This window comes from Labeo rohita, chromosome 25 (genome assembly GCF_022985175.1).
Source record: "Labeo rohita strain BAU-BD-2019 chromosome 25, IGBB_LRoh.1.0, whole genome shotgun sequence".
In the NCBI taxonomy this organism is placed as follows: Eukaryota; Metazoa; Chordata; class Actinopteri; order Cypriniformes; family Cyprinidae; genus Labeo; species Labeo rohita.
In genome coordinates this window covers 10,035,115-10,063,042 of record NC_066893.1, presented here as the reverse complement: position 1 = coordinate 10,063,042, position 27,928 = coordinate 10,035,115, and the positions used below count along the sequence as shown (strand labels likewise).

At 34.6% G+C, this 27,928-nt stretch overlaps 1 protein-coding gene across 3 annotated transcripts; it reads right to left on the bottom strand.

The window, feature by feature from the left end:
• Positions 1-7: 7 nt before the first annotated feature.
• tbc1d2b (TBC1 domain family, member 2B) lies at positions 8-27,579 on the bottom strand. 3 transcript variants are annotated; one of them, XM_051099700.1, is made up of 14 exons: positions 27,412-27,579; positions 23,230-23,740; positions 20,416-20,560; positions 14,906-15,068; positions 13,169-13,341; positions 12,844-13,070; positions 9,432-9,824; positions 8,988-9,098; positions 8,627-8,823; positions 4,700-5,194; positions 4,468-4,585; positions 3,781-3,966; positions 3,444-3,565; positions 8-1,681 (listed from the first exon to the last, which is right to left on the bottom strand). In XM_051099700.1, exons 2-14 carry the CDS (start codon positions 23,620-23,622, stop codon positions 1,486-1,488), a joined length of 2,919 nt encoding a protein of 972 aa, XP_050955657.1. In that variant the 5' UTR covers positions 23,623-23,740; positions 27,412-27,579; the 3' UTR covers positions 8-1,485. The 3 variants fall into 3 exon arrangements, with proteins under 3 accessions (XP_050955657.1, XP_050955655.1, XP_050955656.1); XM_051099698.1 differs by having other exon boundaries at positions 14,906-15,071; positions 27,412-27,578; XM_051099699.1 differs by having other exon boundaries at positions 14,906-15,071; positions 23,230-23,737; positions 27,412-27,578.
• Between the last annotated feature and the right edge of the window lie 349 nt (positions 27,580-27,928).

The window sequence follows — 27,928 nt, the reverse complement described above, 5'->3', positions numbered from 1 at the left end:
AAAACAATTGTATGCAGTAGAAATGTATTGGATGATCATGCATAAGTAAGAATTTGAAGATTATGTCATAAGACAAGTTTCAGAAACATTACAAAGAATACAATAATTTTACATAAAAGCCTGTGCAACGCATTGCGTCGAGCAACAGCATCAAAGACGGTTCAAAATCATAGCTTACTCACTGAAGACGTACGAAAACCGCTATAGCTCACATAACATACGTGATGGTTAATAACATGGGTAATAAAGATTATCTGGACAACGACTGCAATTTGGAAAAACAGAAGAAATATGGAAATATTGGCCTCGTTTGACTTAAAATAACATATTTCAATGAGAATAACACATTTCTTTTATAAGGGCAGTGTTGGTGACCAAATCTACATGCAAAAATATGGTCGTTGTGAGAGACCGGCTCTCACAGTAAAACCAAAGAAGGTTAGTTTTACATTTTTGTTCGTCCTGACATTTGCAGTCATACTAGCAGGTGATAAAATGTATAATATGTGCATCTAATACTATGCTGAAATGTTGTAAAATACATATTAACTGCACTAAATGTGAAGTGGATGTAACACATACAAAGTTGTACACTGAAAGTTAAGAAAAGTGCTAGTAATTCATACATATATTCCCTCATTAGAAAGGCCCTTATGGGTTGTTACTCCATTTTCAATTTTAAGTGAATTTCAGTAACAACATACAAGAACATTTTGGAACCGTTGACAAAAACAAAAACAAAAAAACCTCACATTTTCCACATGATCATATCTTCATTTTAAGCAGCTTTGGGGTTGACTGTGGATTTTAGACTATTGTATTTAAAATGGAAAAAATGGCAGAAACAAATCTAAACAATAATGGTACCTAAGAAATGCCTCAACAGACAGCAAATGTGCATTTCACTTTTAGAACCTATATACGCAAGAACTGATGCTTGTGAAACATGTTAAAAAGGTCATGTGATATGGCAGGGTTTGGTAATAATGTCCTGAGCAGACAGGAAGTACTGGTACACAGATGTAACACATAAGTGCTTTTATCCACTACTTGACTGGACAGTGAATTTAGTGGAAGTGACTTAAGTACCGAATGTTTAGAAAGAGGACGTGCCTCGTAAACTTGAATTTGATTTATATCAAATTATCTTACAATAAAATACAAGTACTGATATGATTACTAGGAGTACATAAACAAATTAAGTTGCGGCTGAAAGAAAAAGTATTGTGTCAATGACAATATGTCCAGCATGATGTAAGTGTATTGCAAAGTACTTTACTTACTTTAATACTGATTTTGGTTACTATTACAAATGGATGAAATACTAGACAAGACAATGAAAAAGATGTCCATTCTGATTAATGAAAAGGAATACTGTTCTTTGGTCTCTCGAAGTCACAGTTTGAGTGAAATGCATTGAGAAGTGTAAGACACGCTGTGATTGGCTAATCTGCTTTGCAGGTCTGGTCTCTTATTGGCTGTGGTTCAGCTGTCCTCCTCGTCGTCACTGATGAGTGTGCGGCCGTCCAGGGTGGTGTCTCTCTCCCGCAGGAAGGTCTGACGAATGGCTTCCAGCTCGGTGAGCTCTAGACGGACCTTCTCCAGGTGGAATGTGCGACGGTTTTGGATCTGCCTCAGTGGGAATGGGTTCATGTCCACAAAGGCCATGCTCATCAACTTCCTGTGAGGAGCGCAAGATCATATATAACATAAGGTAATAACTAAAAATAGCATAAATAATAGACAACGTTCCTGCAAAAAGGTAGCTGAGGTGAAACAAGCTGCTCTCACAACTCTGAAGAATCAAATAGCACAAGTGCAATAAAAAGGTAATCATATACATTAAGTAAAACTACAAATGCAAAATATTGTTTCCAAAATATTTACAAGCATTTTTAAAGGAAGAAAAAAATCTCTCTCTCTCTGTCTCTCATGATGATGACATTAATAATAAAAACAACGAAAATATGTTTGTTTATGCATTATTATTATTACTACAAATATGTAATAATAATAATAATAATAATAAGTTTAGTATATATTTTATTAATTTATTATATATAATTATAATAAGAAGAAAACAAAAATCTTTGCATATGCATCATTTATTACTAATATATAATAAGAATATTATTATGAATTATTATTTATCATTAATTATTAACTATTAAGTTTAAGATATTATTCAATTAATTATAAATAATTCTAATAATAATAATGACAATAATAATAATAGTAATAATAAAAACAAAAAATCTGTTTGCTTATGCATTATTATTATTATTATTACAAATATTTAACAACATTAATAATAATTTTTAAAAAATGATTATAAATAATTATAAAGTGATAAAAATATCTGTTTATGCATTACTATTTATTATAAACATTTAATAAAAATATTATTATTAATAATAATACATTTAAGATATTATTCAATTAATTATAAATAATAACAACAAAAATATGCATTTGCTTATGCATAATTAATTACAAATATTTAATAATAATAATAATATGTTTGAGATATTCAATTTATTATTATTAATAATAAAACAAAAATATCAGTTTATGCATTATTGTTATTACAAATATGTTATAATATTTATATTAATAAGTTTAAGATATTTTTCATTTTATTATAAATAATAATAATAATCATCATCATAATCATAAAACAAAAAAATCTGTTTGCTTATGCATTATTACAAATAATTAATCAATAAAAATCTTTTGAATAATAATACGTTTAGTATATTATTCATTTATTATAAATAATAATAATAACAATAATAATAATAACAAAAATATCTGTTTGCTTATGCATTATTATTACAAATATTATTATTAATATTATTATGAATAATTATAAGTTTTAAATATTATTCAATTTATTAGAAATAACTTAATAATAATAATAATAATAATAATAATAATAAAGTACAAAAAATATCTGTTTGCTTATGCATTATTAATACACATATTTTATAATAATACAAATATTAATACAAATATTTTATAATTCCCAAAATATTTAAAAACATTTTAAAGAAAAAAAAACATAATACATATTTATAATTAGATATTATCTATGTACTGCATAATTATTATATCATCATTATACTTTATTATTAGTAGTAGTAAATCATGTAATCAAACCGCAAAAGGAAATGATTGCAAAATATTTTGAAAAATGTAAAAAGAAAATATAATAAATAATATGTATAATAATAAAATAATGGTATTAACAGAATGTATTTATTTCTATTAATGATAAGTTAAAAAATATTTTAAATGAATGAATGAATGAATGAATGAGTGAATGAATGAATGAGTGAATGAATGAGTGAATGAATGAGTGAATGAATGGCCACTATAAACTGTCAACATTTTGACAAAGTCAAAATCATTCATTTCTATCCCTCTACACCAAAAGCACAAACCTTGCATCCAAGATTGTACGCGTGAAGTACCGAAGGTACTTGAAAATGGTCATGGGATCTTGGAGCTTTAGAAATTCCTCCTCTTTGTATTTGAAGAGTGCGAGAGCAAATCTGAAAATGATCTGCCAAGGTAAAAAGAGACATCAAAACACGTCAGCACACATGGAGTACTGCCACACTGAAACAACCAGACTAATATAACTCATTACAGAAATTAATACTAAGAACGACAAGTATTATATAAATGTCTGAGGATTTAACTATGCTCATTTTAGATTAGTCAGTAAATCTTTTAAGTCATCTGTACTGTGGTTATATAAACTATTATTCTCCATACCTTGGGTCCCTCATAAAGAAAAGCGTCCCAGATCTTGAAAAGGATGTCACTGACCACGCTATCCACAAACACAACCAGGAACCAGTTGAAGGTGATGAGAGAGGTGTCCACCTTATAATGCTCAAAATGAGCATGAAGCCTGGGTAACTTCTCGTACATCAGGTCCTTCAACACGCGCTGATCTACCTATATTAAAAACAAGAGACAGTCAAAAATAACAAACAAACACAAAACACCATTTCATGGACGGCATATTTCAGTCACCATCGGCAGGTCTAGCAAAAAGCTAAATTTGGACCCTACTGCAGTCACATGTCAGCAATGAAAAGCCCTAACTAGCAGTGTGCCAATAATGTGGTTTCAGTTGAAAAGCACTTGGCCAGTTACTCTGCATAGGAACATATGGTTATTAACCAGAAACTAAGGTAAAACATGACAGTGTTCATGTTGCATAAGGTCAAAATGTGGTAAAGTTATTTCAACAAGTATGCTAATGTCTTGTCGATGGAAAGGAGCCTAAAAACTCAAAGTCATTGTGACAGACGACAGAATAGAAATGAGATGTGCTGTTAGCCTGCTGCTAGTGAGTCATATCCAGCAAACAAAGACATTCCCAAAGCCCCGTGCTCCAACTGCCTGAGCTTTTGGGGGATTTTTCCTTGACTGTGAACGGTCTTAAAGCAATACCTGTGAGCCTAGCAGTGTTTTAGTGTAATAGTCACGTGGCATGAACACCTCCACGATGGCCACGAGACACCAGAAAGCATCTTCTTGGTCCAAATACAAAAGAGCAATAGCTGCCAGCCTGAAACAATCATAAATCTCTTTCAGATCCTGGCATGTTAAGTTGTAGACATGAAGAAACACAAACATCCAACCAATGAACTTCAGAGCTGAAGGAATCGTTTGGATCTGCTACCTGTTGAGGCCTTGGCAGTAGCCGATATCTGGATTCCTCCAAGAGAAAGCCAGCAGCACGTTCCTGAGTTTCTGGATGCCGTCCGAATCAGGTGAAGCATAGTGCTTGTTGTTAGGGAGCGTTCGGAGAAGATCCAGCTCTATCTGCTTGCAGGCCGGGTTTGGTTTCTCGTTCGCCGTGGACAGAAGGTTCTGGTAATAGTCTTTTGGCAGGTCGTCACGCATCTTCTTCACATGGAAGTTCACGCACCAGCTCCACACCTTGGAACGGTGGTTATGGGGAACTCCACTTCGCATCAGCGCCTTGAGCTCTGGAGATCGAACCATCTCTCGGTTCATGGTGATGGCCAGGTAGTTGTCCCATTTTACTCGAACTGAGGTCTCCTGGTCTGTCAGGGAGAGGGACTTCAGGTCTAGCGCTCGTTTTTTTGCTTCAAGTTTTTCCTCATCATCCTCTTCCTCTGGGACAGTTTTGAAGCCATAAATGTCATACTCACTAAATGAGAAAGAAAACAGTATCACTGGTTATATGGTTTGCAAGCAATTTGTATAAAAGAGACAACAATCTTCAAAGTAACGTAAAGTAAAGCCAAAATTCATAGTAACAGTATGACAGCATTTCAGTGCCACGTTAAAAAAAAAAAAAAAAAAAAAAAAAAATTCTAAGACTATGAGATTATAAACTTGTAATATTTAGAGAATAAAGTTGAAACTATAAGATTACAGTTAAAATATTAGGAGAATAAAACTAAAATACTAGGAGATTAGTCGAAACTACAAGAATAAAATATTTTGAGAATAAAGTCAAATACTACAAGAATAAAGTCAAAATACTATGAGAACAAAGTTGAAACTACAAGAATAAAGTTGAAATACTACGAGAAAGTCAAAATACTACAAGTCAAAATATTCTGAGAATAAAGTCAAAATATTTAGAGAATAAAATCAAAACTACGAGAATAAAGTCGAAATACTATGAGAATGTCAAAATACTACAAGTCAAAATATTTAGAGAATAAAGTCAAAATATTTAGAGAATAAAATCAAAACTACAAGAATAAAGTCGAAATACTATGAGAATGTCAAAATACTACAAGAAATCAAAATATTTCGAGAATAAAGTAAAAAATATTTCGAGAATAAAGTCAAAACTACAAAATATTTAGAGAATAAAGTCAAAATATTTAGAGAATAAAATCAAAACTAAAAAATACTATGAGAATGTCAAAATACTACAAGTCAAAATATTTAGAGAATAAAGTCAAAATATTTAGTCAAAATAAAGTTACTATGAGAATGTCAAAATACTACAAGAAATCAAAATACGAGAATAAAGTCAAAATATTCAAAATATTTAGAGAATAAAGTCAAAATATTTAGAGAATAAAATCAAAACTACGAGAATAAAGTCGAAATACTATGAGAATGTCAAAATACTACAAGAAATCAAAATATTTTGAGAATAAAGTAAAAAATATTTCGAGAATAAAGTCAAAACTACGAGAATAAAGTCAAAACACTACAAGAAAGTCAAAATACCACAAGTCAAAATATTTAGAGAATAAAGTCAAAATATTTAGAGAATAAAATCAAAACTACGAGAATAAAGTCGAAATACTATGAGAATGTCAAAATACTACAAGAAATCAAAATATTTTGAGAATAAAGTAAAAAATATTTCGAGAATAAAGTCAAAACTACGAGAATAAAGTCAAAACACTACAAGAAAGTCAAAATACCACAACTCAAAATATTTAGAAAATCATATCGAAACTACGAGAATAAAGTCGAAATACTACAAGAAAGTCAAAATACCACAAGTCAAAATATTTAGAGAATAAAGTCAAAGCTACGAGAATAAAGTCGAAATACTATGAGAAAGTCAAAATACTACAAGTCAAAATGTTTAGAGAATAAAGTCGAAACTACGAGAATAAAGTCAAAATACTACAAGTTAAAATATTTCGAGAATAAAGTCAAAATATTTAGAGAATAAAGTCGAAACTACGAGAATAAAGTCAAAATACTACAAGAACGTCAAAATACTACAAGTCAAAATATTCTGAGAATAAAGTTGAAACTACAAGACTAAAGTCGAAATACTATGAGAATAAAGTCAAAATATTTAGAGAATAAAGTCAAAATATTTTGAGAATAACATCGAAATACTATGAGAATAAAGTCTTAATTATGAGAAAAAAGTCAAAATATTTTGAGAATAAAGTCAACATATTTTGAGAATCAAAATACTACAAGAATAGTTGAAATACTACGAGAAAGTCAAAATATTTCTTCAAATATACAGTCTAAATTATGAGAAAGTCAAAATGTTTCGGGAATAAAGTCAAAACTACGAGAATAAAGTCTAAATACTAAGAGAAAAGTCAAAATATTTCAAGAATAAAGTCAAAATATTTAGAAACTATGAGAATAAAGTTGAAATACTATAAGAATAGTCTAAATTATGAAAATAAAGTTGAAATGTATCGAGAATAAAGTCAAAATATTTTGAGAATTAAGTCAAGATTCCGAGAGATAATCCGTAGCAACTACAAGATTCAAGTTATAATATTTTGAGAGTCTATTAGCCTATTGCGCATGCAAATACCCCTTATATTGGGAGATATTCCAAAGTCTCAGTTTTCAAAATGTGTCAGTTTTATAGCAAAATACAAACAATATGACTTACAATAATGTGTTTTTCATGCTCTTTAATGTGGTGTGACAGATTGCAGTATTCGCTTCAGGCTAAGCAGCATGTGAATCAATCATCTTTCTAATTACAATAATGAGACATTTGTTTTATTAAATTAGGCTATGTTGGGGTTTTTTTTGTCCATGCCTTCTGAGCGGTGTTATATCAAAAGCAACAAAGCACAAAGTTATTGTAATTACTGGGTGGTGGGCACACCGCAAATAATGAATGGAAGACGTAAAATATTATGTCCAGTCAGTTACTGTATTATACCATAAATAAAACAGCTTGTGAATAGTCACATAACTTTATATACCTCAGAAAAGACAACAATATAACGTATGTTAACAAGTTGCAGCCCATTTTAACCTTTAGAACATTTTATTGTTGTTTTAAATTAAATACATGTGAGGAATGAAAGATTGGATGAGATGGATGAGTAGGTAGTGGAATTTTCACAAAGAAAACAGTATAATTTAATAAACTGATTCACATGAATACAGCGATCTGTCATGTCACACACTTGAAAACACATTATTGTAAGACACACTGTTTGTATTTCACTATAAAAAAAGTACCAAAAGCACAAAGCTATATATATATATATATATATATATATATATATATATATATATATATATATATATATATATATATATGTCAACTTTATTCTTAAAACATTTTGTATTTATTCTCAAAATTTCAATTTTATTCTCGAAAGATTTCAATCTTATTCTCAAAATTTCAACATTATTCTCGAAATATTTCGACTTTATTCTCAAAATATTACGACTTTAATCTCGTAATTTAAGAGGTTTTATTTTTTTTTTAACGTGGCACTAAAATGTCAGATCCACTCAAAAAGAGCATGACATGTTCTGCAGAACCAGGAAAACATCCTGTTCCTATAGCCAAGTAGCATTTGAATAACACTAACAAGACTAAACATGTTTGAAGATGGAATCTTCAAAAGGGTGGCAGCAAAAATTTTAGGTAAACAAAAGAAAAGTCATATCGTATGGTGACTGAGCTAGTTCTACTGTTTGTTTTGGTAACAAAAAATTTTCAAAGCCCATATATTGTTTACTATGTCAGCTTCTGTATAACTAATTTTTGCAGCTGAATTTGCTGGCAAAAGACTGATCTACATCCAAGCGTTATATTGTAAACACAGAGTATGTCTACATATAATGTCTAAATTTTTTTTTTTTTACTTTTTTCATGACATGATACCTGACAGCGTGGGGTTTAAGGATAGGATGCTCTTGCTGGTCTGCACTCTCCACCTGTAGTGCGTCTTCTAGTAAGCGTGTAATGACCTCTCCGCTATGGGTCTGCTCTGAGGAGGAGCAAACGGGAGTCTTCACTTCCTGTAGTAGAACCAGGTACTTACTCTCCACCTGACACAGCTTGGCCTCCAAACTGGTGCACTGTAGAACACACAACATATGAAGAACAAAAATGATTCCTCAGCAATCACAAACATGCACAGGCATCCTTGTAAAGGCTGGAATGCTAGGGAAAAGGAAAAGGAAATGCTAACATGGCACATAAGAATCTGCAAACAAAACATCCAGTAGTTAAAGTCACAGACCTTTGCCTCCAGCGCTTTCTCTCTGGATTCAGCATTTCTCCTTAAGACCGTCAACTCCAGAATTTCTTTGTTCAAGAAGTTATTTTGGGATTTGTAGCCCTGAAGGCTATCCTGGAGAAGTGTAAAAACCCAAAAGGTTGTATGTGAGACAAACAAATAATGTACAGCGACCAAACAAGAACTTTTGAAGGTCTGTATATTCTGTAAAATATATATAAAGTTACTACCAAAAAGGATCTGACACTTTGATAGGTGTTGTGATAAAACACTCAAGACTTGACTTGAACTCAACGTCAACATGCCTTAGTCTTGCATGCAACTCTTGCCAAAGTCAAATATATTTCACACTAAGCTCCCGCTGATTTTTAATCCCACAAACATATTCATATACATATTCAGATCTATTGTTTGGAAAGTACATCTATTAGGATGTTCTTCTGCTACCTTTAGAATGTTGAACTCTTGCTGTTCCTTAGTTGCACTAGGTGAGTTGCATTCCGCCGACTGTGTTCCTTCATTATCACTCTGCTGGGAAAGTTTCATAATGACTTCGTCCTTGGCCTGAATTGTCTCCATCAGCATGCCTAGCTGGTCATTTATCTCCCCAACTTTGTTCTTCAAACTCTTCAACTCCTGTTGAAGACTCTCTTTCTCCAAAGCTAGCTTCTCCATTAGCCCACAAAGGTCTTTGATCTGGGTGTCCCGCTCTACCAGGGCTTTGTCCACCTCATTCTCAGCTTGGTTTTGACTTTGAGGCCCCACGTTTCCAGAAGACACTGTGGAACGCCAATTGCACTGGGAGCTACGTAGTGTTTGTTGAAGAAGACGAACTAACTCCTAATAGAAGAAAACACTGTTATAAAACACTGAGATAGTTCACCAGAGCACAGTGGGCCTTCAACTGGACAAACTACTCAAAAACACCAACTGAACAAGCAAAACGGAGATCCTTCATAGTCACCGGTTAATCTTTATAGTCCTGAGGTCAAAGTCTGCAGTGGTAGCCAAATCTGCTCCTGAAGGCCTACTATCTTACTATCCTGCAGAGCAGGGATCCTGAAATCTGGCCCATGAGATTTACTTTCCTGCAGAGTTTAGCTCCAACCCTAACCAAACACACCTGAGCCTGCTAATCAAGTCTGATCAGGGTTGGAGCTAAACTCTGCAACGCATTGGCCCTCCAGGGCAAGATTTGAGGAACCCTGTTGCAGAGTTTAGCTCAAGCCCTAATCGAACACACCTGAACCAACTTGTAAATGTGTTCAGAGTTACTTAAGTAACAGGCAGGTGTGTTGGAGCAGAATTGAAACTAAACTCCACAGAAGCAGGGTTGGCTACTTCTGCACTAGAACCAGCTGCAAAAATGTATACCTTGGAGTCATCTGGCAGTTGTCTTTGCATCAGACTGACTAAATTCCTCATTCATTGTTTTTTACATTTACTTGTCAATAAATATCAAGAGAACTCAGAACACTTGCTTTGGTAAAACCCTTAACTGGGGGTCATAATAAGTTGGGGGCTCGTCCGGGATGAGGTCATTTGCATTACATTCTAACCCTAGAATAGTCTGCTATTGTTTATCTAATCAGATCAATATTTTGGAGAAAAGTTTTGATAACCTTTAGCTATCAAATGTCATTTATCTTCATGGACTGGTGAATTATCACCAAACTGATATAACAACAAAGAAAACTGGAGATCAAATTAAGTTAACCATTATTCTGTACAAACGAATTTATCTCATAAAAGTACATTTAAACAGTTTGAAACGTCTGCACATGATGCAACCTGAACTTTGACAAGGAACTGAAATGCAGGTACAAAGAAAGTCACATTGCTCAGTTTGTTGGCTCTATATCAAGTTTTAGTTTTCGTTTTTGATCTCAGCATTTTTTTTTTTTTTTTAAGTTTTAGTAAGTTTCTCAGCATGTTTAAATAAAACAACTGTATTTTCAGTAATTAAGGAAACAGTCTCATCACACCTAACTGAGTGAGTAACTGAACACATTTTGGGGGAATATGCAAATAGTTAAGAAACCATGTTAATAAAATATTATCAACAATGTTGTAATCATGAATAAACACATAGTACTGTTTATATGTGTTATACAGAATCATTATCTATAGTTGTTAATGTGTTAAAAGCACAGCCAGGGGCCAAAGGGGAAGTTCAAAAGGGAAAAGCACAACAACAGTACCCATTTTGTAGTTCTCAACGCCCTTGCTTAAGATGGGCTGACACCTTTATAGAAAAGCACACAGAAATATACAGCTGAGGCAGCAAGCTTTTACAGCACCAAAGCTTGAAGGTGGATATTAAAAAAAAATCTTTAAATTATTAATTTTATAGAATGTGCAGAATAATCAAACACTGTGTTAACATTCACTTGCATGTGGGAAATCCCCATGTATAAGTTTTACAAGGAATGAGGAACTATTAGCAAACAGCTATGAAATTTCTATTAAAAATATCTGTTTTGAACTGGTGCTTGCTTTTGCAGTAAGACTGCGTCAGCATGGTACAACAATAAAATAATTGCAGATACATTTACAGATTGCCATCCCACAAGCAAATACTTACGGAACATATCGAGAATGATTATTTAATACTAACACCAACTTCCTTAAAGGAGAACTACACTTCCAGAACAACAATTCACAAATAATTTACTCACCCCCTTGTCATCCAAGATGTTCATGTTTTCCTGTCTTTAGTCGTGAAGAAATTATGGTTTTTGAGGAAAGCATTTCAGGACTTCATTGGTGCCCCGCTTTTGAACTTCCAAAATGCAGTTTAAATGCAGTTTCAAAGCGCTCTAAACGATCCCAGCCGATGAAGAAGGGTCTTATCTAGCAAAACGATCTGTCATTTTTTTTCAGAAAATAAAAATTTGAATACTCTTTAAGCACAAAAGCTTGTGTAGCACAGGCTCTGGGATGCGCGTTCATAACGCTACGTACTACTGAATCACATTGAAAGGTCACGCGGAACATAGGCGGAAATACAGACCCAGTGTTTACAAAGCGAATGCGCGAAGACTAAGAAAGTGCAAGTAAGTCAAACGCTGTTTACAAACAAAAAAGTACAATGATGTCGGATGATTCTGAAGTTGTAGGAGGAAATAAGATTGGGGTTTTTCGCCATTCTCTACCTTTTTGATCCGGAGTACACAGACAATAAACTTAGATGTGATTTGTAGTAGCGATGGGATCATTTTTCGGATCATTTTACCGACTCAGACCTTTGAGTCTCCTTCAGCAAATCTTTTTGAGTCATTTCGTTCATTTTAGCAAAATCAGCATCAGGTGACAGCCCCATAAGATGAACGAACAACTCAAAAAACCCGAAGACTCGAAACAGGTGAGCTAATTCCAGTACAGAACCTAATAGGATGTTGCACAACTGAATGAATCACTCCCCGAGATGACTAGTTCTTCCTGAGTCACATTAAAGATTTGTTCAAAATGAATGAATCGTTCAAAAACGACCCATCACTAATTTGTAGCATCATGGACGTGCATCCCAGATCCTGTGCTACACGAGCTTTTGTGCTTAAAAAGTATACAAATTTTTTTTCTCAAAAAGGGGCACCAATGAAGTCCATTATATGGAGAAAAATCCTGAAATGCTTTCCTCAAAAAACATAATTTCTTTACGACTGAAGACAGAAAGATATGAACATCTTGGATGACAAGGGGGTGAGTAAATTATTTGTAAATTATTGTTCTGGAAGTGGAGTTCTCCTTTAAACACACCACAAAAATAAAATACAGTTTATGACCTTCAAAGAGGAAACTAAAGAGTGTCCTGATGGCTTTAAAAACTTGGTCCCTACCTGATTTATTCACATCGTACCTTTTGACTGGAGAGCTCTTCTCTGAGCTGGTTCTCTTGTTCCAGCAGGCGGTTGATCTCCTCCTGCTGGCTCTGAATGCGAAGCTGCAATTCAGAGGTCTTGGTCCCGTTACATTCAACCGGCGAGGTCTCTGCGCTGCGGTTGGTTTTCCCAGAGCCCATGTGAAAGGGCCGTTTCATTCTCGAGGGGTTGCGGAAGTCAAACGTGAACGCTGAGCCAATGGAGTCTGTGGACAGTCAGGAGTGACAAGATGGACACAGTTTCAAAGGCACTCAGTTCAAATGAATCATTTGTGTCATTAAAATGTCTGAACGAGCATCTTACATCTCTGAATGTGAGATGGGCTTTCTCTGCGCTGGCCGTCAGGTGGAGGTTTGTGCTCTGGTGTGTCTTTGGATGGAGGATCCACCATCTCCCAGTCCTCACTGTTGGCTGTGTAAAACACACTGCGTCTGTTTTCTCCTCCTCGGCTGGGCCGCAGGTGAGACATGCTATTTCTGATAAACGGTGGGAAAAACAAGGAAATGCTATCATACAATATAGTATGGAGAAGGAAGATCCATGTAATGCGTAACAGTATTAACTTAAATGCAGTACATTGCCAAAATTGACTTGAATATGAAATTCCACTCAGTGTGTACTCATGACAGACGCGCTACATTTATCTTGCTGTCAGCAAGTTCTGCGATTACTGTTTTGTTCACCTTACTCACATGACATTTTCTTTTATTTGCATAAAGGGTCAAAGTATTCTATTGCCAGCCTCTTAAAAGCTAACATGGAGCTGCTGTAGCATTTCAAGATTTTTGTTTGTTTATCTTTGCTGGAATCCAGATTCAGTCCTTTGGCCGGCTTCAGCATTACGTCATCCAAGCAGATGCGTCCAAAGTCTTTTGGAAAGTTTGAAAAGGAGTTCACACATGGCAACGGTTAGGTAAAGTAGTTAAATGTGAATAATTCTAAATCAAGATACTGATTTACCAGTAATTTTGCCCATTTAGAATTTGAAGTGCATGAATAAAGAGTATTACAATTGACAAGTTCATCTTTCTCAACCACAATACTCAAAATATTTAACCATACTGACCAGTTAGGATTTACATTACAACATGTCAGTTATCAGACTATAGTTGCATCTGACAATATTATTGTTATTTTTATTATGAATGATTATAATGTCCCACTTTATATTAGGTGGTCTTAACTAGTGTGTACTTACATGAAAAAGTAAGTACAATGTACTTATTGTGTTCATACTGTATTGCAAAACACTTTCGCTGCTACTGAGGTGGGACATGGGTAAGGTTATGGACAGGTTTGGTGGTATGGGTAGGTTTTTTGTTCTGGAAGTGAACTTTAACCCCCCAGAGCTGTGTGTGGAGTACTTTTTACGATGGATGGATGCACTTTATTGGACTTCAAAATCTTAACAGCCATTCACTGCCATTATAAAGCTTGGAAGGGTCAGGAAATTTTTTAAAAATAAAAATAACTAATGACTGTACTCGGCTGAAAGTTAAGAAGAAAGTCATATAGGCCTACACCTAGGATGGATTGAGGGTGAGTAAATCCTGTGATAATTTTCATTTTTGGATGAATTATCCCTAAGCTGCAACTAGCACTTATTTTGATAATCAACCTGTTGTTTTTTTTTTAATTACTTGATTGTATTACCAAATTCTTAAACTCCTAATTATGTGCAAATTGAAGGCTAATAAAAAAAACCAAATATTAATGTAAATTTGTATGCTCCACATTGTGTGCAAAAAATGTTTCTGATATTGTTTTTAAAAATTGTTTTATAGAGATTTTCACATCATAAGACCAAACAACAACAGCTTTTGTTCAGTTTTGAAGCATTAGGACAGTTAAATTTTGAATGAATATAGAAATATAAAACACACACCCATACAAACAAACTGTAATTTCTTACATAGTACACCTACTCGAATATTATTTACATAATTAGAGCTGTTGTTCTTAAGTTTCAGTTAAATACAGTTCAATTAAAAATGATGCCCAATAGCTGTTCATCCCAGTGTGAGTCTCCCAGGCTCCTACCTGATCTCAGAGCCCCAGTGTCGGAGGGAGTTGAGAGCTGCGTTGGGTTGTGCCGCAGGGTTACGTGCCGACTGCAGCCCGACCAGCCCATCACTGTCCATCTCCACAGCAAAGTCACTCCGAACACTTTCCATACTCTCGTTGGGCTTCTCACAGAGCATTGCTTCTAAAACGACACAGTTTGAGTTATCAGCATTCATTTGTATATCTCAACGGTCACTCTGGTACCTTTTTCAGTATCATCTAAGATGTGTCCTTGTTTCAACACATTAGTAAATCTGCACTGTAGAGAAACAAGTAATTTCATCCTACAAAAGGCCTTTTGTATCCCTCATTAACTTATACTCAAATATTGACTTAAAGGAGAAGATCAATTCCAGAATAAAAATTTCCAGATAAATTACTCACCCCCATGTGAACCAGGATGTTCTGTTTTCAATCGCAAAGAAATTAAGGTTTTTGAGGAAAACATGAAAGGATTTTTCTCCATATAGTGGACTTCAGTAGGGATCAATGGGTTGAATGTCCAAATTGCAGTTTTAATGCAGCTTCATAAGGGTCTTATCTAGTGACGAATGCTTGTTTTGAACCAGCCCAACCGTGAAAGACCACGCCTTATGTAGATGGAAGTACCCAGGGTTTACAAAGTGAAAATAAAGTCAAATGCCCTTAACAAAAAAAGGTAAAACACTGATGTTGGATGATTTTGAAGTTGGAGGAGAAAATGAGATGGAGTTTTTCGGCCTTTCCAACATGGTTACACAAGGCGTGTAGTGCCCTTGGAAGCTGCACTGAAACTCCATTTTGGACCTTCAACCTGCTGGTCACCATTGAAGTCCACTATATGGAGAAAAATCCCAGGATGTTTTCCCTCAAAAACTCATTCCTTCTCTGAGCCTCATTAAACATAAGAAAATACACTTACAAGCCACTTTTGTGTTCTTATATGCCACCTCTGTAGTAGTGTTGCTTTCGTCAATGAAAATTATGACTAAATATCGTCGTCAACGAACCTTTACCACGTGACGAAAATGAGACAAGACGCAACGTAAATGCTGGTCATGTGACGATGACTATAATTAAATGTAAAATGCCATATTGTTGACAAATAAAAACAAGACTAAATGTGGTTTACACAATAATAACTACGCTAAAATGTCTCTTCATTTTCGTTGACCAAAACGAGACGAAACGAAATGTTATAACGTTATTTCGTTTTGTTTAGTTGTGTTATTAAGTTGGCTTGAGAAAGCCAACTTACTGATCTACTATTTAAGATTATTATTCTTCTTCTGAGCCAAATTTCGGTATCTATCTCCTCCTAGAGCTTTCAAGCTAGAACCACCAAACTTCAGACTGGTCTGACTCTGTGTGCTATATCTTTTCTAACTGATCCGGCTTACAGTTTTCGTAAACCAGACTATCAAAACCACCAAAAATCCCATAGACTTACAACAAGCTAGTAACATGCTAATCATGTGCGAAACATGCTATCAACATGCTAATCAGGCTAGAAACATGCTAATAACTTGCTAATCACGTTAACAACATTCTAGTAACTTGCAAATTATGATAACATGCTAATCATGCTAACAACATTGTAATCAGCCTATAAAAATACAAACAATAAGCTAATCATGCTAAAACATGTTAACAACATGTTAAATCATGTAAGCAATGTGTTAAATCATGCTAGATGCTGCTAACTGCTTCAAACTTTCAGGCTAGGCTTTCTCAAGCCAACTTAAAGTTTGTTCTCAAACTTTACTCATCTAGTTATTATTATTTCGCAGTATTTCTGAAGTGGGCTGCATCAGGTCGTACTGCGCAGACGCAGGCGACATCACTTCCTCAAGCCCCACTCGTGGCATTATTTAGAAGACGACAACAAACAAGTTAAGTTACCTGACTGACTGATTTCCTGTTGCTGAAATTCGATGGTTAAGATTACTGCCGAGACGGATTCTACATGTGTGAGATGGACACACTCCCGTTTTATTCATTTCATCAGAGAAAATAATAAGAATGCATAATCAGGTGTAATCTATGTGCGACACCAAACTCTCAACCAGGAGAAATTGAACGAATAACTCCTGGAAACACTTATGCTGCGTCCGAAATCGCATACTTCCCTACTATATAGTACGCGAAAAACAGTATGCGAGGCGAGTAGTATGTCCGAATTCATAGTATTCGAAATTCAGTAGGCGAGAAGTACCCGGATGACCTACTGCTTCCGCCCGAATTCTGTAGTACGCATACCATGGACACTTTCCTATCCCATGAGGCTCCGGGAGAGGAGGCGTCATATTCGAAAAATGGCGGAAAGTGGAGACGCGGCTCATTTCAAGTGTAAGTACCTCAGGAAAAAACGTTGTTTATTGTGATTAAATTACACTTGTTTAACACAATCTAAATAAACGGATGACTTATTGAAAGTTTAAACATTGTAAATCGAAACGTTATTTGATAAATAATCTAGAAGCTGTCTATGAAGGCGTGATCTGCGAGCAGCTGACCGACGCCTTCTCTGAGCTGTCTGTCCAATCAACATTAAAACGCCGAACATTGTTCGTGCAGTGGAGCAGTCTCTTTAAATTTTCGCGCTGTTGTGACGACGCATGACACGTGACAACATCAATATGGCGGATGTAGTACGTCCAAATTCCATTCATACTACCCACGTTCATACTATATAGAATGTACTTTTTAACGGTCGGGTAGTACGTTCATATTTAAATGTAGTACTTAAGCAGTATGCGATTTCGGACGCAGCATTAGACTGGTGCCACTGACACTAAGCTAACGGAGAGAGAGAGCTGCGGGGTCAGACAAGAGAAAGAATGCGGCGGACGAGCGCAGACAAGCAACAAAATATAAGTTAAACTAAAAATAACAAAATCTGTTTTTTTATCAAATCATAGTCCATATATAAAATGAATGAATACGCGAAATATGTTTAACTTAAATAGCCTAATTAACAGATTAACAAAACGAAGAAAAAGACTGAGTGACATATGCTGCCAAGTTTGGTTTGAGTGGCGCTGCGCTCGTCGAAAGTTCAAAAAACACTCAGACTTTTAGTCGACTGAAACTTGACTAGACTAAAAAGAGTATGAACGTGACTAAAACTAATAAAAACTAAAATGACAGCTTCACACAAAGACTAGGACTAAAATTAAAACAGGCTGCCAAAAACAACACTACTCTGTAGCACAAATTAATTTTGTTAATACTGATTTCATTCTGTTGTTTTAATTCTAAATCTGTAAAGGAGTCAAATATCACCTTGTAATAGAAAGGCAAATTTTTGACCAGATTTTTGGATTATTGATTAGAATGTGCTTCTGAAATTTTGACTGTGCCTCTAATTTTTTAGGTTAGGAGCACAAGTGCTCCTAAAAATAACAGTAAGCATAGAGACTTTCTAGCAAATTTTGATTTTATTGGGGTGAACTCTCATATTAAAACACCCCACTAAATCAGTGTGTTTATATACTCAGCTATAATCTTCACATAATGACAGTACAGTCAGGAAGTATCAGAAACCACTACAAAAGCTACTCTTTGACTACAGTGCAATAATAATACTGCTGACTAATATCTAAAATTTAGCACATTTACAGTTCTAAATGTAGCCTGGCTAACAAAAGTTACAGTGGTATCAAGACACTATTATTTCGCTTTACTATACTATTATAATCATTACAAAGATCAGTGACAACTATATTGACTAACTGAATTAAATACTAATATATATACTAACTAACTAATATATAGAGGTTCACAGATTCATTGTTTTCTGTTAATTAAAAAATGACTAAGTGACAGTAATAAGGAGGAAGCACACTGCCTTTTTGTTTTGGTTCTGCCTTTTCCACTTCTAAAATAATGTTAAATGCGACATCTATTCTTATACAGCAAAACCACAAAACTGTCTGGGGCTTTGAAAAACCATAGTCTCTCATTAAAAAGGAAAGAGAAATCGAGAAGAACATGTAACAATTTCTATCGTTACGTATGTGTACACAAAACTAATTTTATGCAATTTGAGCGAGATTTCAAATATAAGGTTAGTCAAGTATTTACTGATGTTTAAAGGAGAAAGAAAGAAAAGGAAAGGACGTGACATGAGGCCAAGTATGGTGACCCATACTCAGAATTTGTGCTCTTCATTTAACCCATCCAAGTGAGTAGTGAGTGAGTAGTGAACAAACGCGCACACACACACCGTGAACACACACCCGGAGCAGTGGGAAGCCAGTGCCTTACTCAAGGGACTCACCTCAGTCGTTGCATTGAGGGAGGAGAGAGCGCTGGTTATTCACTCCCCTCAACCTCAATCCCTGCATCCGGACCTGGGACTCGAACCCGCAACCTTTCGGTTACAAGCCCGACTCCCTAACCATTAGGCCACGGCTGCCCCAGAAGTTGTTTCCAGAACAAAAATGTACAGGTAATTTACTCACCCCCTTGTCATCCAAGATATTCGTGTCTTTCTTTCTTCAGTCGTAAAGAAATTATATTTTTTGAGGAAAACATTTCAGGATTTTTCTCCATGTAGTGGACTTCAATGATGCCTGTGAGTTTGAATGTCCAAAATGCAATTTTAATGCAGCTTCAAAGGGCTCTAAACGATCCCAGCCGAGAAAGAAGGGTCTTATCTAGCAAAATGATTGGTTATTTTCTACAAAAATTTACAATGTATATACTTTTTAACCTCAAATGCTCGCCTTGTCTAGCTCTGCTTGAACTCTGCGCAGTCCGGGTCAATACAGTTAGGGTTTTTCGAAAAACTCCCATCTCATTTTCACCTCCAACTTCAAAATCGTCCAACATCGCTGTAGAAGTACCGAACGCACAAGGAGGGTCAAACGCCCTGAAATGAGACGGGAGTTTTTCAACATACCCTAACTGTCATGAACCGGTATACACAGAGTTTATGCAGAGCTAGACAAGATGATATGAATTACATTTTTTTTTTTTGAGAAAATAACTAATTGTTTCACTAGATAAGACCCTTCTTCCTCAGCTGGGATCATTTAGAGCTCTCTGAAGCTGCATTTAAACTACATTTTTGAAGTTCAAATTCGCAGGCACCATTGAAATCCACTATATGGAGAACATGAAGTTTTTTCCTTAAAAAACATAATTTCTTTATGACTGAAGAAAGAAAGAAATGAACATCTTGGATTACAATGGGGTGAGTAAATTTGTCTGTACATTTTTGTTTTTGGAAGTGAACTTCTTTAGTAGTGTACAAAATAACCATTGACCTCTATATTTACTCACATGCTTTCTAAACCTGGAAACTATTTAAAACAGTGTCACACCGCCTGAGGAACCATGCGCATTTATGATCTCTGACTCATCTCACATGACAAGCAGCAAACTAACTACAGGTAGACAATACAACAACATCAAAAAAATCCACTTACAACAGATTTTTATCGTTCTTTTTCAGTGCATTTTTGTTTGTCACAGTCTGCTCACTTCTCCACATATCTCACCTGCATCTTTGGCCACCAGGCCCGTATGTGGAAAAAACGGGGTGGGGGAGCACCAGCTGTCTCTGTGGCCGGACATGTTGGAAAACTCCCATCGTTTCTGCTGTAACTGCTGCAGCCAATAATGCATCACCTGCCTGTTGGGCGCCTACAGAAAGGGAAAAAAAAGTAGTATGAAACCAAGGCTCTATTTTTGCTCTGTTGTTTTGTGGTTTAGCAGCAGTCTATGGAGGAAGAGGGTCAGGTGTGAATGTGACTGTCCCCTTTGAGAATCATCAGGCTTGTTTCGTTCTCAGTTCCAGTTTACGGTTCGGTGATGAAGTTGCTCTTTAACTGTCAGAAACACAATACAATATAAACAACTAAATGAATAGTCAATTTAACGCTATAAAAAATAGTCAATGACTATCCACACTAAAGAAAAAAGAAAAATTATTTGAAAATCTAGTTTCATTCTAAGTCCTACACAAGTAGAAATGTACTCTTTGTATTCAGGTTGGATTCATATGGCTTTGAAAATCATTGTAAAGAATGGTTTATACTTAATGCCTTGAAAAATGTCATAAAGTAAAAACTAATAACATATTATTCTTTAACCTTGAATATATGTGTACATATCTTAATCAGCATTTTCAAACATGTTTTTCAGTATATTTTTCAGTTTAAAAAGTACTGATTGAAAATTGTATGTATTATTAATTCATAAATACAATTGCATTTTTGGGAATGATAGTTTAACTTTGCATATATATATATATATAATATTTAAGGTCTTTTGGATGATTTGTTGCATTTTGATTTTACCACATGATTTTTAATTTTTCATTTAATCATATATATATATATATATATATATATATATATATATATATAAATTAAATGATTATTTTATTTTTATTTATTATGTCTATAAAAGTTTATGATTGTTTTAATATTTACATTTTTTTGGCACTACAGGACCAAATTGGTTAAAAGAAGTTTTTTCATTTTTATTATTATCTATCTATCTATCTATCTATCTATCTATCTCTATTTGTTACATCTATACAAGTTTATGATTATTTTAGTATTTTAATTTTTTAGATAATGTATTTATTGCATTTTGGTTGCACCAAATGACTGATTTGGTTGAAATAAGTTTTTATTTTTATTAAACAATATTTACTCTATTTATTTATTTATGTATATATAAGTTTATGATTATTTTAAGTTGTACTTTTTTAGATTATGTATTTGCCATATGACTTTGATTTAGTTGAAATAAGTTTTTACTATTATTATTATTATTATTATTATTATTATTATTATTATTATTATTATTAAGCACTAAGCAGTAAAGCTGTTTTTAATTTAGTTATATTTATAACTTTAGGATTATTTAAATTACTTATTGGTTGATTTGGGAACATGATATTTTACCGCTGAATATATGCATGTAGTTTATGATTATTTTAATATTCTAAGATTTATTTATTGCATGTTGGTTGCACCACATGACTTTGATTTGGTTGTCATTTTTATTTTTAATATTATTAAGCACTAAGCAGTAAAGCAGATTTTAAGTTGAAATTAGGCTTTATGATACCTTGACATTTTTTACTTTACGTTTCTGCAAAATGAATTAATTAATAAAAATTAATAAAAATTAATTCAATTCAGAGATTTTAATTCTGAGACTAAAAACATACATATACACATGAATTACATTTTTAATTTGAGTTTTATGTAATTTCATAAACTGAACCAAAAATTAGTGTAACCACATTGACCCCACATTGTCACATTACATATGCTATGCAACCTTTGCTTGAAAACCAAAAGGCATTTAGTGAAGTGGTACATGGATCATCTTCAGTCAGTACAGGCATGCTGGGATCTGCGCCAGTGCTGTCTCATTGACAATATGTTTGAAGACATTGCCTTCAACCTAGATCCTGATACCAAATAGCCACACCGCAGTGTCATAAGGGGCCGAAACCAGACACAAGGCCCCGAAACCACATGAGGTGTGAAATACATTTTCTAAAAAATGAACTCGAAGTTGACAAAGCGACATCCTGTTACATTACTAAATAAACCTAATAAACCGCTTTCTGTGTCCAGCAAGAAGACCAAACTGCTGCAGCGCCTGCAAAGACAGCACAATTACAGCAACAATCTTGTTATAGTCCTAAATTCTCCAGTCATGAGGCAAGATGTTTAGAGCACTGATGAGTCCAGTATGTTATATTGTATCCTGACAACAGCTGAATGACTGAGCCAGTGTGCTTTGTGTAAAGAAACATTCTCTTCTGCACACATGTATCTTTATATAGCAAAATCTGGCATCCATAATTTAATTTAATTACAATTTTAGTTTTTTTTTTTTATTTTTTTTTTTAACAAATTACATTTTAAATTAGTTTTATTTAATTTTTAATTTTAATATTAAACGTAATAACCCTGCTATATTTTTTTAATTAAATGTATTCATTTTTATTTATGATTTTAGCTTTGGTTAACTATGATAGCTCTTAAAAAAATGGGAAAATAGTCAATTTATGCATGCATGATGTACAAAAATTGTATATGCATAACTTAACCTACAATGGAAAACATTAAGTTATGCTCAAACATTAAAATTCGCTTTTTACAGCATAAGGATGGACAGTAACCGCCTGTTGCATTAGGTATAATCATTTCACAATATTTAAGCGCATTAAGATAATAATCGTTAAACACGAAACCGATAAATGCAGCGCAGTTGATATTTATATGGAAAACGGTCTAATGCATTTGATTTTTATTAGCTTAGGCAGATGTATAATATTAATATACCTTCAGCAGGAACTCCTTCCCCTCGGTGTGGATCTCAAAAAGCCCCTCTTCAACCTCCACATCATATCTGAAACAAGCGTCGGCTATTTCAATGTGTCCCAGTGGAAGGGCGTCTTGAGGAGTCTTAAAATAATACAAGTAACATTTCCTGGGGTCGTACACAAACCAGCGCGTTTTGAAGCCTCTCAGGGGCCCTTTCCCTGTCAGTTTGTTCAGGTAGCCGCATAATTTGGCGCCTTGGTCTTTCGTGCTATAGCAGTCGGACACATCGAACGACCTGGCCGCCAGGATCCGAGAATTCCTGCTGGGATTGGCAGCGCTGTCATCCTCTTCGTGCATCTTTCTCTGGACTTTCTTCTCCTCTATTAGCGGATACAAAGTTTCCATCCGCATGACGTCACGTGACTTCCATTCTCGTGCTGCTTTCGCGGAGGATGATGGGACATGTGGTTTTTAACGTAGTTAGTGTGGGAAATATTCAAGTGCGGAGTGAACACTGATGTCAGTGCTTCTTGAGACATGGAACAAAACATATCGAGCATGTTGAGAATGTTTTCAATTGTAAATGTTATGAGGGATTTATAATAGAATGTATTTAAGTTCACTTCCAAAACAAACATATGTACTCACCCCCTTGTCGTCCAAGATGTTCATGTCTTTCTTTCTTCATTCGTAAAGAAATTATGTTTTTTGAGGAAAACATTACAGGATTTTTCTCCATATAATGGACTGCTGTGCTGCCCCGATTTTGAACTTCCAAAATGCAGTTTAAATGCGGCTTCAAACGATCCCAATGCGTTTCAAGAAGGGTCTTATCTAGCGAAAAAATACAATTTAAATACTTTTTAATCTCAAATGCTCATCTTGCCTTGCTCTCCCTGAACTCCTGAACTCAAGACAGTTAGTGTATGTCGAAAAACTCCAATCGTACTTTCTCCCTCAACTTCAAAAATAATTTCAAAATCATCCTACATCACTACAGAAATACCAACCCAGTCTTTGCAAAGGGAACATGCAAAGAAGATCAAACACCCTTACAAAAAGTTAAAACAGCGATATAGGATGATTTTGAAGTTGAGGGAGAACATGAGATGGGAGTTTTTCGTCATACACTAATTGTGATGAACCGGAAAAAAACAGTCCAGGCAAAGTAAGGCAAAACGTATATAAATCGTATTATTTTTATGAAAATAACCGATCGTTACGCTAGATAAGACCCTTCTTCCTTGGCTGGGATCGTTTACAACCTCATTTGAGATCGTTTGAAGCCGCATTTAAACTGCATTTTGGAAGTACAAAATCGGGGCTCCATCAGTCCATTATATGGAGAAAAATGCTGAAAAGTTTTCTTTAAAAAAACATAATTTCTTTATAACTGAAGAAAGAATGACATGAATATCTTGGATGACAAGGGGGTGAGTACATTATATCTGAATCTTTGTTTTGGAAGTGGACTTCTCCTTTAATTTTATCATTATCAAATCTATGACACTCACTGTCACTCACTCACTACATCTAAAACTGTGTCCACAGAGAAGGGTTCAATCATTCACATGCTATAAAATGGATAAAAATGTTTTTAATGATGAAAAATAGCTTGTTTTATCAAAAACAACACTTAATAATCTCTCATTTCAAAGCAAGGTTGTTTTTTAATGACACATGCGTGTTTCATAAGATTTCAAAGTTATGTCCCAACTTGTTCTCAACACCGTCAGACATTCATTAAAGGAGAAGTTCACTTCTAGAACAAAGATTTACAGATAATTTACTCACCCCCTTGTCATCCAAGATGTTCATGTTTTTCTTTCTTCAGTTGTTTTTTGAGGCAAACATTTTAGGATTTTTCTTCATATAGTGGACTTCAATGGTGCCTGCAAGTTTTTTTTAATCATCCCATGCTGAGGGGTTTGCAAATGAGCTCTGCTCACCCTGCCCCTCTCTTCTCTCTGTGGAGTGACGAGCCTGTTTACTTTTGTCGCGTTTACCCGCTAAGCTTGCTAACTAGCACATTATTAGGAAAGGTGATCGGAAAGATTCATAAAAAAATCCTTATACTCACTTCTGCTGTAAGTGTAGCTGGATCACGAATGATTCGCGCGGACATAGACGGATATATGTAGATCGGGAAGCGCATTCCCTTCACAAACAAACGTAATCCACTGCATCTTCAGCGGCTCAGATGTCGGGAGTAAATGACGACCACTATGTTCATTATTACATCCAGCAACACAACACCTCAGTCGCTCAATCTGAGATATTCTTGTTTAACTTACATCCCTGCTTCGACATCGAAACAATGGAGGTCGGACTGTTACAGCTGATCTGAGGCCTCTGTCGGTGTGATGCAACAACAACAGGCATCTGAGAATGGCTCGATTTGAAAAAGGGGGTATTATTTTTACAGATTAATTAAAAACCACTGCATGGATTTTTATCATTATAGGGTAGATTTGTACATACACTGCCAACACACATTAACGTTCAAACAACATGAAAAAGTGAACTTAGCATCCGATGACCCCTTTAACCTCAAATGCTCGTCTTGTCTAGCTCTGTATGAATTCTGTGCGTTCCGGGTCAATACAGTTGGGGTATATCGAAAAACTCCCATCTCATTTTTTCCTCCAACTTCAAAATCATCCTACATTGCTGCAGAAGTACCGACCCAGTCTTTGCAAAGTGAACATGCAAAAAAGATCAAACACCCTTACAAAAAGGTAAAACAGCGATATAGGACGATTTGGAAGTTGAGGGAGAACATGAGATGGGAGTTTTTCGTCATACACTAACTGTGATGAACCGGAAAAAAACAGTCCAGGCAAAGTAAGGCAAAACGTATATAAATCGTATTATTTTTATGAAAATAACCGATTGTTACACTAGATAAGACCCTTCTTTCTTGGCTGGAAACATTTAGAACTGCATTTGAGATCGTTTGAAGCCACATTTAAACTGCATTTTGGAAATTCAAAATCAGGGCACCATAGCAGGCCATTATATGGAGAAAAATTCTGAAATGTTTTCCTCAAAAAACATAATTTCTTTACGATGGAAGAAAGAAAGACATGAACATCTTGGATGACAAGGGGGTGAGCACATTATATGTGAATCTTTGTTTTGAAAGTGGACTTCTCCTTTAACTGTACTGTAACTTTGAAGGTTTCTTGAAGCATCTTGGAGATGTTGCCACAGTTCTACCGGATTTAGTCTATCTTCATGACATTCCAGACAGACTGGATGATGATGACATCAGATCAGATTTATTATTATTATTATTATTATTATTATTATTTAACATAAAGTTCGATATGAGATATTACCTCAAGACCCAGCCAAAAATATTTTTTATTGTAGTTATTAAAATATATAATATAATATAATACAATATAATATAGCATTTTGGAAAATGGCTTGGAAATATGATGGACATAAAATATATTATGGAGTGGTTTAACCTTTTGAGTATTAGACTAATATTATTATGCAAACAACACTAACAATACTTAATTATTACATATTTTACATGAGATATTTATTTATTTAAAATATTTGAGCATTGTTTAATATATAATATCCTCTCTAAAAACATATTACATATGCATTTATTTGACATATTTGGGCATTGCTTTATTATCAATATCCTGTCTGTGGAAAAAAAAAAAAAAAAAAAAAAATATATATATATATATATATATATATATTATTATTATTATTATTATTATTATCACAAGCATATTTTGCCGTTGTCTCTCAGGGTTACCGTTAGGCGGCGCAGAAGACTCATATATTTCATTAGCCCAGGGGTGGCGAACCACAGCCCTGCAGAGTTCAGCTCCAACCCAAATAAAAACGCACCTGCTTGAAGCTACCTAGTAACCCTTCAGATCTTGATTAGTTTGTTCAGGTGTGTTTGATTAGGGTTAAAGCATTAGCCTATATGGTTTTAATTTAACTTTAAGTGTTGCTGCTGTGTTTGTTATTTTACCTGATATGCTTGTTTTACATATTATAATTATACTGAAATATGTATGTTTAACGTTCCAGCCTGAGTTGAATGTAACGATATAGCCTAATAAGTAATCAGCCTACTTACAGTCATAGCAAACATCACTCCATCTATTGGGATTACTGGAAAGATCAATAATACCTCTGAAAGACTTAAAAGTCTGACATACTTACAGCAGAGCAGTGCAGAGCCTCCTTATCTCCGTATCTGAGGTTCGGCTTCACACTTCATCAGAATGATGAAACATTAACTTTAGTTTATAATCAGTCCAACTGTGTGTTTCCATGTCGCTGAAATATCTGCGGTTGCCATGGCTGCCGCTCTAACAGTTTGTCTGAGATGAAAAGAGAGAGGGAAACACTTTGGTTTCCTGCACCACAAGCCGCTCTCTGAGCTTTCGTCAAGAAGGTGACATCTGTCACTACTTACGCAAGACGAGCTACAAACTGTTCATTCGACCTCGGAAAAACGGTAATAGAAACCCATATTAAATTGGGAAACGGTTTAAATATTGTTTACTTTGCACAAACAGTCAGTATAACAGCGCGAGAACTATTATACTTCACAGCAAGAACTATCACAACAAAGTCAGCAGATTCTAATTGGCTGTTGTTTTCATCGTTCATCAGCTGAAAAAAAAAGTTTTAAAGTGTAAAGAAAAAAAGTTAATTTTAATACATAATATAATAC